Below are 13113 nucleotides of genomic sequence, written 5' to 3' on the forward strand. Positions count from 1 at the left end.
GCAATGGCAAACCTGTGTGGAAACACGAGGAGTTTGCAAACCCACTACTGGAGTGGTGTAGGCACAGGGGAGCCCTTCATGGCTCCAACCTGCAGAAGGCAGCTCATGACCCAGAGCCTCCACCTGAGCTGGCACCCACACTTGGAGCCACATGGGGGGAGGCAAATAAGTGAAATCCATCTCTTCTTTAAAGGTTGCTGGGTCAGCACTGGACATTTAAACTCTGATAATCTCTACAGAGAAATGGAGCCCTCCAGAGTGGGCTGAGCTCATACTGAGCAGTTTCTGATGGAGAGAAACCCCATCAGGTAAGACAGGATGTTTCACAGTTCCATGAGTGAAATCCATCCCAGTCTCAGAGTGCCAGGACAGGGAATGAGGGAATTTGCTGTCTCTGGGCTGTACCAAAGGACACATCACTCTTCCCTTTGAGCACAATGCTAAATTACCTCTGGAGGAGCTGCTTTACAAAGCCCCTGCGTGTCCTGTGGCCCCTTTCCTTGTGACTGCAAACGTTATCACAAAATTGATGATACACAAAAATGTTTCTGAAATCCATCTGGCCAGATTGGGACAGGGAGGGACCAAAGGCACACACAGTCTGCACCCTCACTGTGCAGGGAAATCATCACCAGGGAATGATGGTAAAGACAAGGTAAAGACAGTCTTGATGCAAAACAAGAGAAATATGTTCTGCTGCTGCTCCCAGGGCACAGCATGCCCAGGTAAAGAGCAGGTGAGCAGCACAATGGCATGGGAGGGATGAGATGGGATGGCATGAAAGCTGCTACCAGCTGAAGAAATTACCCTGGCTTGGGCATGGGGGGTACACTGGGCAGGCAAAGGTCAGAATTCCTGCTTGTTGTAGAGGTAACAATCCCCATTTTCATGCACGCAGTCCTGAGATTTTGTAGGCCCTGCCAAATGGGCTTTCTGCTTGCTCAAAGGTGATTTATTTGTACAAATTTAAATGAAATCCCCTCTGCCATTTTTGAATAATACTAGAGTTAAAAAGACTATTTTCCTATTTAAAAATATTCTAGCTACACTGTTTTCATTAAATCAAAGTTAAGTCAAATAAAGACGGCAGTTTGAAAGTTCAGGCTTGGGCAGGAGCTGGTGCTCACTGAGGAGCTGTGCCCCTGACAGATGGCTGTCTGTCTGTCTGTCTGTCTGGTGGCCACTGAACCAGCACAGAGCCCAGCTCAGGGGTGGAAAGAGCAGGGAGCAAAGGGAAGGTCCTGCCAGGCTGAGCTGTGCACTCCTGAACCCTTGAGGGGCGGGATGCCACAGGGCAGGAGGAGGATGGGGCATGACACACCTTGCACTTGCTTCTTCTTGCCATGCTCTGGAAGATTCCTAAAGAGAACAGATGGAACCTTCTTCCCTTTCACCCAAGTCATTCCCAGGCATTGTGTCCTTGAGTGGCATCATGGTGGGAGGGGGGTCCCTGCTGTCCCCTCTGTGGGATGAAGGTGAGGGTGCCCTTCAGCAGGGTAGGCTGTGAGGAGACACTGATACCTTGGTTTTTACCCCAAATCACTCCCAGCTACTGATCCCCTATGGAGAGGCTTCACAGCTGGCCTGAAAGCAGAGCTGAGTTCATAGAAGAAATGACAATTGATGATTTTTGAGTGTATCCATAGCAAGGAAGAAGACAAGGTCGTTAGCATGGAAACAGATTAGAAAAGACACATGAAAATTTTTGTAAGCTAAACTACATGCATAACTAGATGTGTATATGTGCCTTTTAAAATTTCTGTAAAACTTTTGCCAATTATATTGATGCTAATTACTTTGCACCAATGAATATAATAAGTTATTATATGTAATTGTGATGTTATAAGTTATTGTGACATAATTAATGATTTAAGATCACGCTTTGTTAAGAGTATATCAGCTAGAGAACATGCAGAATAAATAAACTTTTTTCTTCTTCCACCCTAAACATGTGTGTATGTCATGACTGACCTAATGGTGACAACCACCCACCAAAGGATGGGTAAAGGTCCTTGTGACACACCCACAGTGGCACTGAGGGGGACAGGAAGGCTCTGTCCTTGGCAGGGACAGACCTGCTGTAGGGCTCTGTGGAGGGCAGCCTGTGGGATGTCCCCTTCCCTGCTCACCCCCAGCCCATCAGGCCCTGCGGGAGCTGTCACACCACAGAATGTGACATCAAAGGCAGGCCCGGGTGCCACATGACGTGTGTGACACTGGGCAGGCGTGCCAGCCCCTGAGATGATGTGACATGAAGGGAGCCGGCTGTTCCCACACAGGGACCGCAGCAAGAGCCCAGCCCTGGGCTGGCTGAACGTGCTCAGGGAGCAGAGCAAAGCCCTGGAGGGGTGCCCAGACTGTGGGGGGCTCTTCTCACTTAGACAGGGCAAACAGCCCGGTGTGGAGGGGCTGCACCATGTCCTGGTAGCCACCAAGCCTGTGGCACAGAGCCAGCTGCCAAGCAGGTGCTGGCACTGCTGCAGGGCTTACCTGCACGTCTGCAGGTTGTGCTGGGATCCCCTGGGCACCTGGAGATGTTTCTTTGCCTTCCCATAACAAAAAATGCATTGAAAATGGATAAAAAAAAAAATAAAGATGTGAAAGCTACAGAGAAAATACGATTTTCTTTAATGTCACTGAAGAGTTTCGCTATTTACAAGTTGTTACTGCATTATCTTAGGTACACTTTGATATCTGGGGCTGGAAGGGAAGAGGAGTCCTCTGGTGTGACTGAGTCTGACTCTCTGTGTTTTACTCCAGCCTGACACCAGTACATTGCCATGATGACATCATTTGGATTATTTCTGATTTATAGTGATTGAGAAAAATTGGGTCCTGTACAATAATGCAAACAATCAAAGACACAAAGCAAAAATAGTGCCTTTGGGCTGCACTTTCACACTGCATGATGTTTTGAGGACTTAATGTTGAAAGCTTTAGAGTGCACAAAAGGAATTTTCTTCATTTCATATATTATACAGTTGCCTGAAAGAAATGGCAAACAACTCCTCAGGCTGAGCATGCTTTGCACAGGCTCATTTTGGGGTTTTTCTGTCCATCAGCTTTCTACCAACAGATCTCCACTGAAACTCAAAGCAGGATCTGACGTGGGGACCTGTGACCCCACAAATGATCCTTGCAGAGGCCTGGGCCAAATTCTGCTCTCTGTTATATGAATCTGAAGCAATTTTGGTGAAGAGCAGGTTTTCTGGAGCACTCAGTACTCGGTGAGAGCAGAGCAGTCTACTGGGGCCTTGGCAAACCAAATATCCTTCCCATTTCTTCTCCACGGATCAACTTCACACCACCCAGAAATTCCATTGGTGTGATCAGAACACCAATCTCTTCTACCAGGCTGAAATCCCACATTTCAGCCAAAATCACACCAAACACTTGGATCACAAAGAACACGCCTCAGAGGTGACAACAGCATTTAAGTCTGTCCCAGAAATAGTGAGATCAGGCCCCACTTCCATTAAACCTTAAATTTGTGCTATCTGATGGCAAAATACCCATAGCAAACACCCTCAAAAGCACCACACATAAAACTAGCAGTGAACCAAACCCCCAGCACACCTCAGAGTTGTTATAAATAAGTTATAGTTGTTACAAGTAAGTTATAACTTGTTATAAATAAGTTACAGTTAATTTTCATAGGTGGGGTTATGAATTGTAAATATAATCAATATGAGGAGTTGATATGAATTAAGTTATATAATGAATTGTCATGTATAATTAAAATAATAAGTTATGAAGTAATGAGTTAAGCCAAATATAGTGTACTGTGAGTATGGCCACTGGGGGGGTGGGGTTTAATGGAAGGAACTTTCTAGAATGTTGCCTCATGTAGTGGTGACAGCAACTTGAACTGTGATTGGAGAATGAGCCAACTAGTAAGATCGAAGCATTCCAGAAAGATTAGTCAGGACTGAACCCCAGCATGGACCAACCAGTGGCCAGAAAAGAGATCAGTCGGTGGAAGGATTGAAAAATGCACCAATCCAGCAGCTCCAGAGGCTTTAAAACCCCAGGAACCTAGCATGTGGGTCCTTCAGCAGAACTCAGCTTCCAAAGAAGTGCCATGTGTAGTGCACAGTTATTTATTCCTGACTTATCATGTGGGCCTTAAGCTTGTCTTAAGGCTCCGTTTTCAATTGTTCTCAGTTCTTTATAAACAGACTCACCCTTTTTAATGGCTGACAGCCTCATTTCTTTTTAACAAGAGATGCCAACCCAGCACAGATCCCATCTTGTTCTCAGTTTTTCACCCTATTTAAAGGTAGACAGTGGAAACCCAGAGCACTGGGAATATTTCTCTGTCTGCTCTGGGGTGCCCAGACCCGCAGGGGAGCACTGACTTTGACCCTCATTCATGCAGAAAGTTTCCACAAAAGTATGAAATAGATTATAGAGAATAGTGTAGGTGTATCACTTGGTGAGAAAATGAGGTTTTGGGATTTTTAGTACGTTGTGGATTGTAGCAAGATGGAGGTCACAGAGTGTTGTCTTGAGTTTCTCCATGGGTTTGGGTGGCATTTTGTAATTGGGCAGAAAAATCTGTATTGGGGGCTCTTTGGGCTTAGTTATTGGGTTAAAAGGGAAATAATCCAAGTGTCAGTTCTTAATTGGCTAGTTTAGTCTTAAAAGACCTTGTACCAAGAGATTGTTGGCCATTTTGTGCCTTCTAATGAAAAGCTGCCAAACTCATGGTTGTGAGGATCTTTTACTGATAGGAAATAATAAACACCTGAGTTCAAACATGAGCTACCATTTCAAATGCCTTCAATCCAGACATAGAAAAACCAATGACTGGTACCCCACAGCTGACGCCCTCGTTTCGTTTTAACAAGAGATGCCAACCCAGCACAAATCCCATCTTGTTCTCAGTTCTTAATAAACAGGCTCACCCTTTTTAAAGCTCGACAGCCTCGTTTCTTTTTAACAAGAGGTGCCCACCCAGCCCAGATCTCATCTCCATGCTCATTCTTGCCACCTCCACACGAGGAACTCAACTCACTCAACTCACCGTTCTTGCGCTCGGCGAAGGGTGGGGGCTGCAGCTTGGTGCCATCCCTCAGGTCACTGGCAGGATTTTCCTTGGCTGCCTTTTCCTCCTCATTGCCAGTTCTGTGCTCCGAGCGCTCCTGCTTGGTCACACCATTCATCACCGAGCCTGCAGGGGCCGTGCCAGGTTCTGGCTGCTCCACTTTGGGGGGTCAGGGAGAGGAGCAGGCACCAAATGGGCTCTGGAAAAGAGGAGGAACGGGTAAGGACAGATTGCCAAAGCAGTCTGGGAAACAGAATGGATGATGGATGGCATTTGTGAAATGGTCAGGCCACAAACAACTAATAACTGACAGTTTGCATATGAAAACCATAGGAGTCCCTATTGTCTACTTGATTCTCCTTGTCTGCTGGATACCTGGCTACTTTTTTGGAGGAATTTCCACCCATGGGCACAGAATATTTGCAGAAAGTTTGTCTTCAAAACACACAGCCCTGAAGTGCTCTTGAACTGTTAGAGATCCACGAATGAAAGCAATCTTCATTTATATGACTCTGGTTTGCTGAGAAAACTGGAATAAATGACAGGAATAATTCTACACAACCCAGAGGAGGCTGCTAATTACGTGATACAGCCAGCAAAGGAAAGAACAAACATCAGTCAGCTTTTACACCAGGAAGTGCACAAACACCCTGCAAAGTATGTGCAAAATCTTTGACATCAAACTTAATGATTAGCACCCACCAGAGCTAAAGGCTTCATCAGGAATTCAACCACGTTAGGTACAAAATGTTGAGCGTTTTTGAAGGATAGAGGAATTGGTTTTTAGCACATTGTTCTGTTCCATGGTTTATGTGGGGTTTGTGGTCAAAATATATCACAAAAACTCTTAAAAGTTCTGCAACTTCAGGTTGTGCTTCTGCAGATCTCAGTCCCATCTCAGCAGAAAGATGGATGGAAAGGAAAGGATTCAGCTTACACCAAACTTGTTTGTGGGATGCAGGCAGATGGCCCAGGAGGGGCTGTGACACTGAGCACATCACAGGAAAGCTGCAGGGACCATTTCAACAGAGCATTGTCTGAAAAATCTCCAGATGCTGAGTGAAAGTGAATGCCTCTAAGAATCAGCACCAGCCCCTAATGAGTCCCATCAGGAAAGAGCTGAGGAGAGCTAAAAAAGGTCATTTGTAGAGAACAAGAATAGAAAAGTGTAAGATTGATTCAGTGATAAAATCTGATTTAATACAAAAAAGTTACCAATTTACTGTATAAGGAAGTGGGAGCCGTGCATTGCACATGATACCATCTCCTCCACACTGCGAGCCAGGACCCTCACACCCCTCTCCCCACCCTGCACCAGCAGGGAATTTGCCATCTGCTTTCTCACCCACCTCGCTGTCAGCCCCACCTGCTGCAGCTTTTTGTGCCCCAGCAGCTGCAGCTCAGCCCTGTGTCCATCTGTCCTGCCTCACACTGAGTTTCCCTGCTGCCACCTCTCACACAGGGTGCTCATGGGGTGGCTGCACTGCCCAGGAATGATGTCCTGGGGTGGCCTTGTCACATTTTCCCTTTGTAGGACCCACAAAGCTGTGCCCAGTGCAGCACTGGGACAGGCTGGGTGTGCAGCCAGGGCTCAGAAACACAAAGCAGAGCCAGCCCTTGCCCCCAGCCCTTCCATTCTGCTGTGTGCTCCTCATCCTCCTCCTCACTGTGCCCTCCTCATCTCCTGACCCCAAGGATTCCTGCCAAAGCCTGGCATGCTGCCACTGCCCATGCCAGCATCCCTGCAGGCACCCAGACAGGCCAGGCTGCATCCTTGATCATACAATTCCATCTGCCACATCTGCTTTAGCATTTCAGCTCCCTTGAGATCTCCTTTCCAGGGTGTGACTGCTGTGCCACCCCTTCCCACTGTGGTGACCCACCCACTGCTGGCTGCAGGGCTGCACACCCACTTTGAGCCCCTGAACTCTTTATTTAATTCACCACTGGCATGGAACATTCAATAAGTGTTTACATTGCTGTTTTAAAATGAACTATTTTTTTTTTTTTAACTTCTTGAAGTTGCTGATACGATGCATCTTTCCAGTGGGAACAGAGGGTGATGACAGGACAATCCAGCAAACTGCATCTGCTTACAAAAATGAGACTTTGTTCAACCCAACACTAAATCTTTGATAAATTAGCCAGGGCTTTGGTGACGTACATGTTGAACCAATATGACAGTTTTATATGGATTATGATTATTAATGTTTTTCAAAAATAGAGAGCGTGAGCCAGACATGCAGTGTCGGAGCTGCAGGACCACCAGCCGAGGCTGAAGTCTTTCAGGAAGGCTTCTGCAGGCTCTGTGTGCAATCTCTTTTTACTCTCAGAGCATATGCAACATTTTAATTTGCAGTGAGGGTCCCTGTGTCTGAGCCAGGAGGTCACACTGTGACCCTCAGACACAACTTCACAGCACACTCAAGCACCACTGGCTCAGTGCTGGTTTGTTTTGTTTTTTTTTTTTCTGGAGTGAAATTTGGCCTCAAAACATTCCTCATTGTTCCTCGTTTAGGCTGAACTGATTGTATTTACAAAGCTTAGACACAGTTTTGAGCCTCAGAGCACATCTCCCATCAACCACTGCTGCCAACACATCAGCTGCAAGGCTGTGCACAGCACAGGTCATTTCCATCTCTCCCTGCCTGTAAATTTGAAATTCCTCAAGCTGGACTATCATGGTACATCATGGGTTCTTCCTTTCAGGCTCCATCATTAAGCTTCAACCTTCCTAATATCTTGCTAGATAAACTTTTCTGTAGCTTAGGGAGTTATTATAGACAAGCATTATACACAGACCATTGTTCTATTTGTCCTTGCTTTTCTACAGTTTAAATAATTTTTCTGCTGACCAATCTCATGGGTGCTGCTTAGCTCTAATCACAGTTCTGCTGTCTCTGAGGCCTGCCTTCTGCAGCTTTCCCAAAACCCTCTGATTTTGTGGATTCCCACAATGGTACATCATAGGTTCTTCCTTTCAGACACTGGGGATCCTCTGGAGGACATGCCTGGTTTGGAAGGAGCATGGATGAGGTTCAGACTTATGAGACACAGCCTCAAGCTGCACCAAGGGAAATACAGGTTGGATAGGGGAAAAAGTAATTTACAGAAAGGGGGGTAAAGTTCTGGAATGGCTGCCCAGGGAGGTGGTGCAGCCCCCATCCCTGGGTGTGTTTAACAAAGCCTGGAGGTGGCACTGGGTGCCAGGGTTTGGGTGAGGGGTTGGGGATGGGTTGGACTTGATGAACTTGAAGGTCTCTTCCAACCCAGGGATTCTGTGAATTCTGTGATTCTGTGAATTCTGTGATTTTATGAATTCTGTGTGAATTACTCTGTGAATTCGATGATAATTCTGTGATAATTCTGTGAATTCTGTGTGAATTATTCTGTGAATCCGTGATTCTGTGAATTCTGTGATTCTGTGAATTCTGTGATAGTTCTGTGAATTCTGTGTGAATTATTCTATGAATTCTGTGAATTCAGTGATTCTGGGATTCTGTGAATTCTGTGATTCTGTGAATTCTACGAATTCTGTGACTTGCTTCCCCCTTGCTGACTAAGGCCCAGGTGGGATTTGGTTGATTCTGCCAAACTGCTGAATTTTAACAAAGACAAATGCCAGGCTGCACTGGGGTGGGGCAGTGCTGGATGGAAGGACAGACTGGGGAGGGAGAGGCTGGAGAGCAGGTGTGGAAAGGGACTGGGACTGCTGGTCTGTGGCCAGCTAGGTCTGTCCCCTTCCCTGCTCTCCTGTCCCCTGTCCCCTTACCCTGTCCCCTTGCCCTGTTCCCTGTCCCCCAGGCAGCCAGTGCAGTGCCCACAGACACCACAGACTCTTTGGAGCTTGTCCTGCTAGGACAGATAATTGGATAATTCAAAAATATTTTTATTTTTTAACGTTTTTAACTTTTTCTTAAGGAAAAATGAAGTGAACCATTGAAATGAAAAATTATTTTTAGAAGTGGGGAAAAAACTTTATCTCCCTGAGAAACAATTTTGGCTTCAATAGCTCATCTTCCAGAAAACTAATTTTTTTAAAGACCTAGCTCAAGAGAGCTAGGAATGCTCCTCATCTTCAGGAATGATACTTGGATGAGGCTGCTTGGGTTGTGGTGATGCAGCTTTGATGGTCTGTACTGTTCTTCCCTGCCCAGCATCTCAGCCTCACCTTCCACCTTCTCACCTTTCCCCTGTGCCTCTCCTGCATGCACTGAGCTGGGAATGGGCATAGCTTGCACTTTCCCACACCTGATCCACAAATTCTGCCCCTGTTTTGCTGTTTGCAAAGCTTATTTTCACTTCTACTGCAAGTAAATTCATTTGGCTTTACTGCATCTGCAGCTCCTCTTAAGCAATTGTGACCCACCATAAAAACTTTAAATACACAAAGAGAAAAACCAGAGGAGAGATGCCCAGAGATACAGTCCAGCCTTATCAAATTCTTCACGTGTTTGTTGTGCTGTGTTTGTGTTCCTGGGCTCCTGCTTGCAAGAATGTGGCTGATAAATCCATCTCACTAAACATGGCCTTGGTGTGTGTTTCAGGCAGTGAGAGTGGCTCTGGGTTCCTGGGGGCAAACACCCCGTGAGCATTTTGAACATTTTGAACATTTGCACTGGCTTGTTGCAAATGCTGATCGAGTTCTGCTGTGCAGGAATCCTGTCTGGTCCTCCTGAGAGGTTTGGCAAGGCACAAGGCAGCTCTGACCACTGGCCCTACACCCAGAACAAGAGGTCTTCTCTCCTCTGAGACCTCCCTGGGCTGCCAGGGCACGCTCCACTGCTATTATGGTTTGCCTTGCAGACCGTGTCCCTGTGGGATGATTTCCCTCCCTGAACCCCTTCCTCCTCCTCAGGGATGCAGAAAGGCCCATCCTGTGAGGCCATGGAGCCCTCAGGCCATTTCCCACAGATCTGCACATTCCTCCCATGCCCTGGAGAAGTGACCTGCTCACACTTCAGCTCCAGAGAGGAGCTGCAGGGCAGGGGGGGTGTGGATGCAGCAGCCTGGTCAGAAAGTGAGAAAATTGAGTTAGTTTTCTCACAGTGGAGTTGTGAGACTTTTTAGGGAGTTGTAGAGAATCCTAATATATAATTACTCTATATATATACTAATATACACTAATATACTAATATAGCATACTATACTAATATAGTTAGTAGAGTATATTAACTATACTTGTTAATATAAACAACCTGCAGGTGGTGTTTTCCTGTTGAGTTTGTGAGGGTCCCCAGGATGAGGTGAGAGATAAGAATCTGACTCCATGTTCTCAGAAGGCTGATATTATATTATTATATTATATTATATTATATTATATTATATTATATTATATTATATTATATTTCCTATCCCATCCTATTATATATTACCATAATATGCTATACTAAAACTATATAAAAGAAAGAGAAAGGCTTAACAAGAATGATAATGAAAAACTCATGGCTGACTCCTCAAAATCCCACACAGCTGATGGTGATTGGTCATTAATTAAAAACAATACACATGAAACCAATAAAGATGCACCTGTTGGTAAACAATCTCCAGCCACATTCCAAAGCAGCAAACACAGGGAGAAGCAAATGAGATAATATTGCTTGTTTGTCTGAGGCTTCTCATCTTCCCAAGAAAAGAAATCCTGGCCAAGGGATTTTCCAGAAAATATGACAGTGACATTTTCCTACTCTGTTTTCCTGTTCTCCTCAAGGACAGTTTGTGAGAAAGATGTTTTTGTTAATTAGCCAATTAAGTAGAATGTGTTGTATCTGTCTGTAAAAGAGAGGATTTTCATATTAAACCTTCCTTCTGCAAACCAGCCTTTGAGTGAATTTGTGTCATTTCTGGCTCACGGGTGACATTGGAGTGCCTGGACCCTCTGGGATCTGGCGCTAATTCTCAAACCAATCTAGTACAAAATACAAATCCTATAGCATTTCCATACAGCCTATAAGAATCATTACATTACCATACTGCGTTACCCTAAAAAACCCTAAAAACTCCTCTTTGGGCCCCTTCTGCTAAGCCTAAAAACTCCTCTTTGGAAACCCTACAAACTCCTCTTTGGGCCCCTTCTGCCAAGCTGTGGGGTCTGCTCTGACCCTTGGGCCTGTCTGCAAGCAGAGGGTGTTGTTCCATCAAAAGGGGATCACCTTCAGCTGGCCACACCATTGTTTTCCAGTTGTTCAGTAACTGAGGTATCTCAAAGCTTGCTTTCATTTCAATCTCACTTATAGTTTCCATATTCTCAAAATCCTTTGCCAGGCAATCATATTTATAAGGCTTTCCTGTTTCATCTTTCACTGACAGATGATTCTTGTGCAACCCCTCCGTGGGGCAGGGCCAGGACCCAGCAGAGCTGTGAGAACCAGAAAATCTTCACTTGAGGCAAGCCCAGCCTTTGGTCACAGTGTGACCCCCACGCTCAGCAGGCTTTGCCAGCTCTTTGCACCCCCAGGCCTTTTAGGATAGGATCTCCTTCCCAGCCTCCAAAGTCCCAGCTAGATGTGGGACTCTCTGCTCCAAGCTGCCCACAGGCCTTGGACAGCAGGGAAGAGCCCAGTGATGTCCTGTCCTCATCCAGGGCAGCTCCTGGCCCCCAGCCTGGGCTGGGTGATGAGGGACAAGGGGCTGTACTCAGGGGACAAGCTCAGCTCTGGCCTCAGCCCCCTCCCAGTGAGCTGTTTTGAAAAGGAGTCCTTTCTACTTCATTTATTTTTTCATAGAAAGAAGTTTTAAGTAGAGGAATAGTGATCAGGACCTGTTTTTACTATTGATTCTCCCAAGGCCTACCTCTCCATCACTGCTCAAATGGGCTGAAAATCCAGGACAAAGTCAGGCGGTTTTAAAAAGGACTGATTTCTACTTCATTTATATTTTCATAGAAAGAAGTTTTAAGTGGTGGGAAATAGTAGAGGAATAGTGATCAGGACCTCTGTTATTACTCTTGATCCTCCCAAGGCCTACCTCTTTGTCACTGCTCAATTGGGCTCAAAATCCAGGACAAAATCAGTCTGTTTTAAAAAGGACTGATTTCTACTTCATTTATTTTTTCATAGAAAGAAGTTTTAAGTAGAAGAATAATGATCAGGAACTCTGTTATTACTCCAGATCCTCCCAAGGCCTACCTCTCTGTTAGTTCTCAAACGGGTTGAAAATCCAGGACAAAACCAGACTATGCAAACCACAATTGTGGAGTTGTAAAATAACTCATCTTCAGTTATTTTAATCAAAAACTGATTCCCTGCTTGTGCATCCATGTCCACAGCACATCTGCTGGCCCTTCCCAGCACAAGGACTCCCTCCTGCTGCCCCATGAGCATGGTGGGAGCTCTGCAAGGTGATTTATTATGTTCTAGCAGCACCCAGAAGATATTGTGGGGAATTCCTGCCACATACAGCACTGCAGATGTGGTGCATAAGGTGGAGAGAGAAGACAGATAAATTTTTGGAGAAGAGAGGGCTCTGGGGATACCTTCAGTGCCTGAAGGGCTCCAGGAGAAACAGAGAGGGATTTGGGATGAGGGATGGACAGACAGGACAAGGGAAATGGTGTTAAGATGAAGGAGAGTAAATACAGATTAAATACAGGGACAGATATGTGAGCTGGTGTGAGGCTGTTCAGGCCCTGGCACAGAGAAGCTCTGGCTGCCCCTGGATCACTGCAAATGTCCCAGGACAGGTAGGACAGGGTTTGGTGTAGTGGTTTTGCACTATACCACACCACCTGGAGCACCCTGGGACAGTGGAAGGTGACCCTGCCATGGCAGGGGTGGAAATGGATGAGCTTTAAGGTCCCTTCCAACACAAACCATTCTGTAATTATATTATTCTATGATTAGGAGCATTTAAGGATTGCAGTTCTTGGGCTACCTGGCATTTGCCACCAGTCCTTAGCCCTGCTCTGGTGCCCAGGGTTATTTCTGTGGTGCTAAAAATACTGTTAGAACGTTACAGGACAACACATGCAGATAGTTCTGAGTTAGATAAAACATTTTATGAATCTGGACCATACTTGTAATTTCTAAAGTAATCTTAAAATAAACTTAAAAATCTTAAAATAAGCA

At 45.6% G+C, this 13113-nt stretch overlaps 1 protein-coding gene across 1 annotated transcript in view; it reads right to left on the reverse strand.

The window, feature by feature from the left end:
* The window catches only part of MYOCD (myocardin), a 214976-nt gene that overhangs the window by 89431 nt on the left and 112432 nt on the right, over positions 1–13113 (reverse strand). The window contains exon 2 of the mRNA XM_063175672.1: positions 5027–5246. Coding sequence (XP_063031742.1) covers positions 5027–5165 — 139 coding nt within the window. The 5' untranslated portion in view covers positions 5166–5246. The remainder of the gene's footprint in view (positions 1–5026; positions 5247–13113) is intronic.

This window comes from Melospiza melodia, chromosome 24 (genome assembly GCF_035770615.1).
Source record: "Melospiza melodia melodia isolate bMelMel2 chromosome 24, bMelMel2.pri, whole genome shotgun sequence".
In the NCBI taxonomy this organism is placed as follows: domain Eukaryota; kingdom Metazoa; phylum Chordata; class Aves; order Passeriformes; family Passerellidae; genus Melospiza; species Melospiza melodia.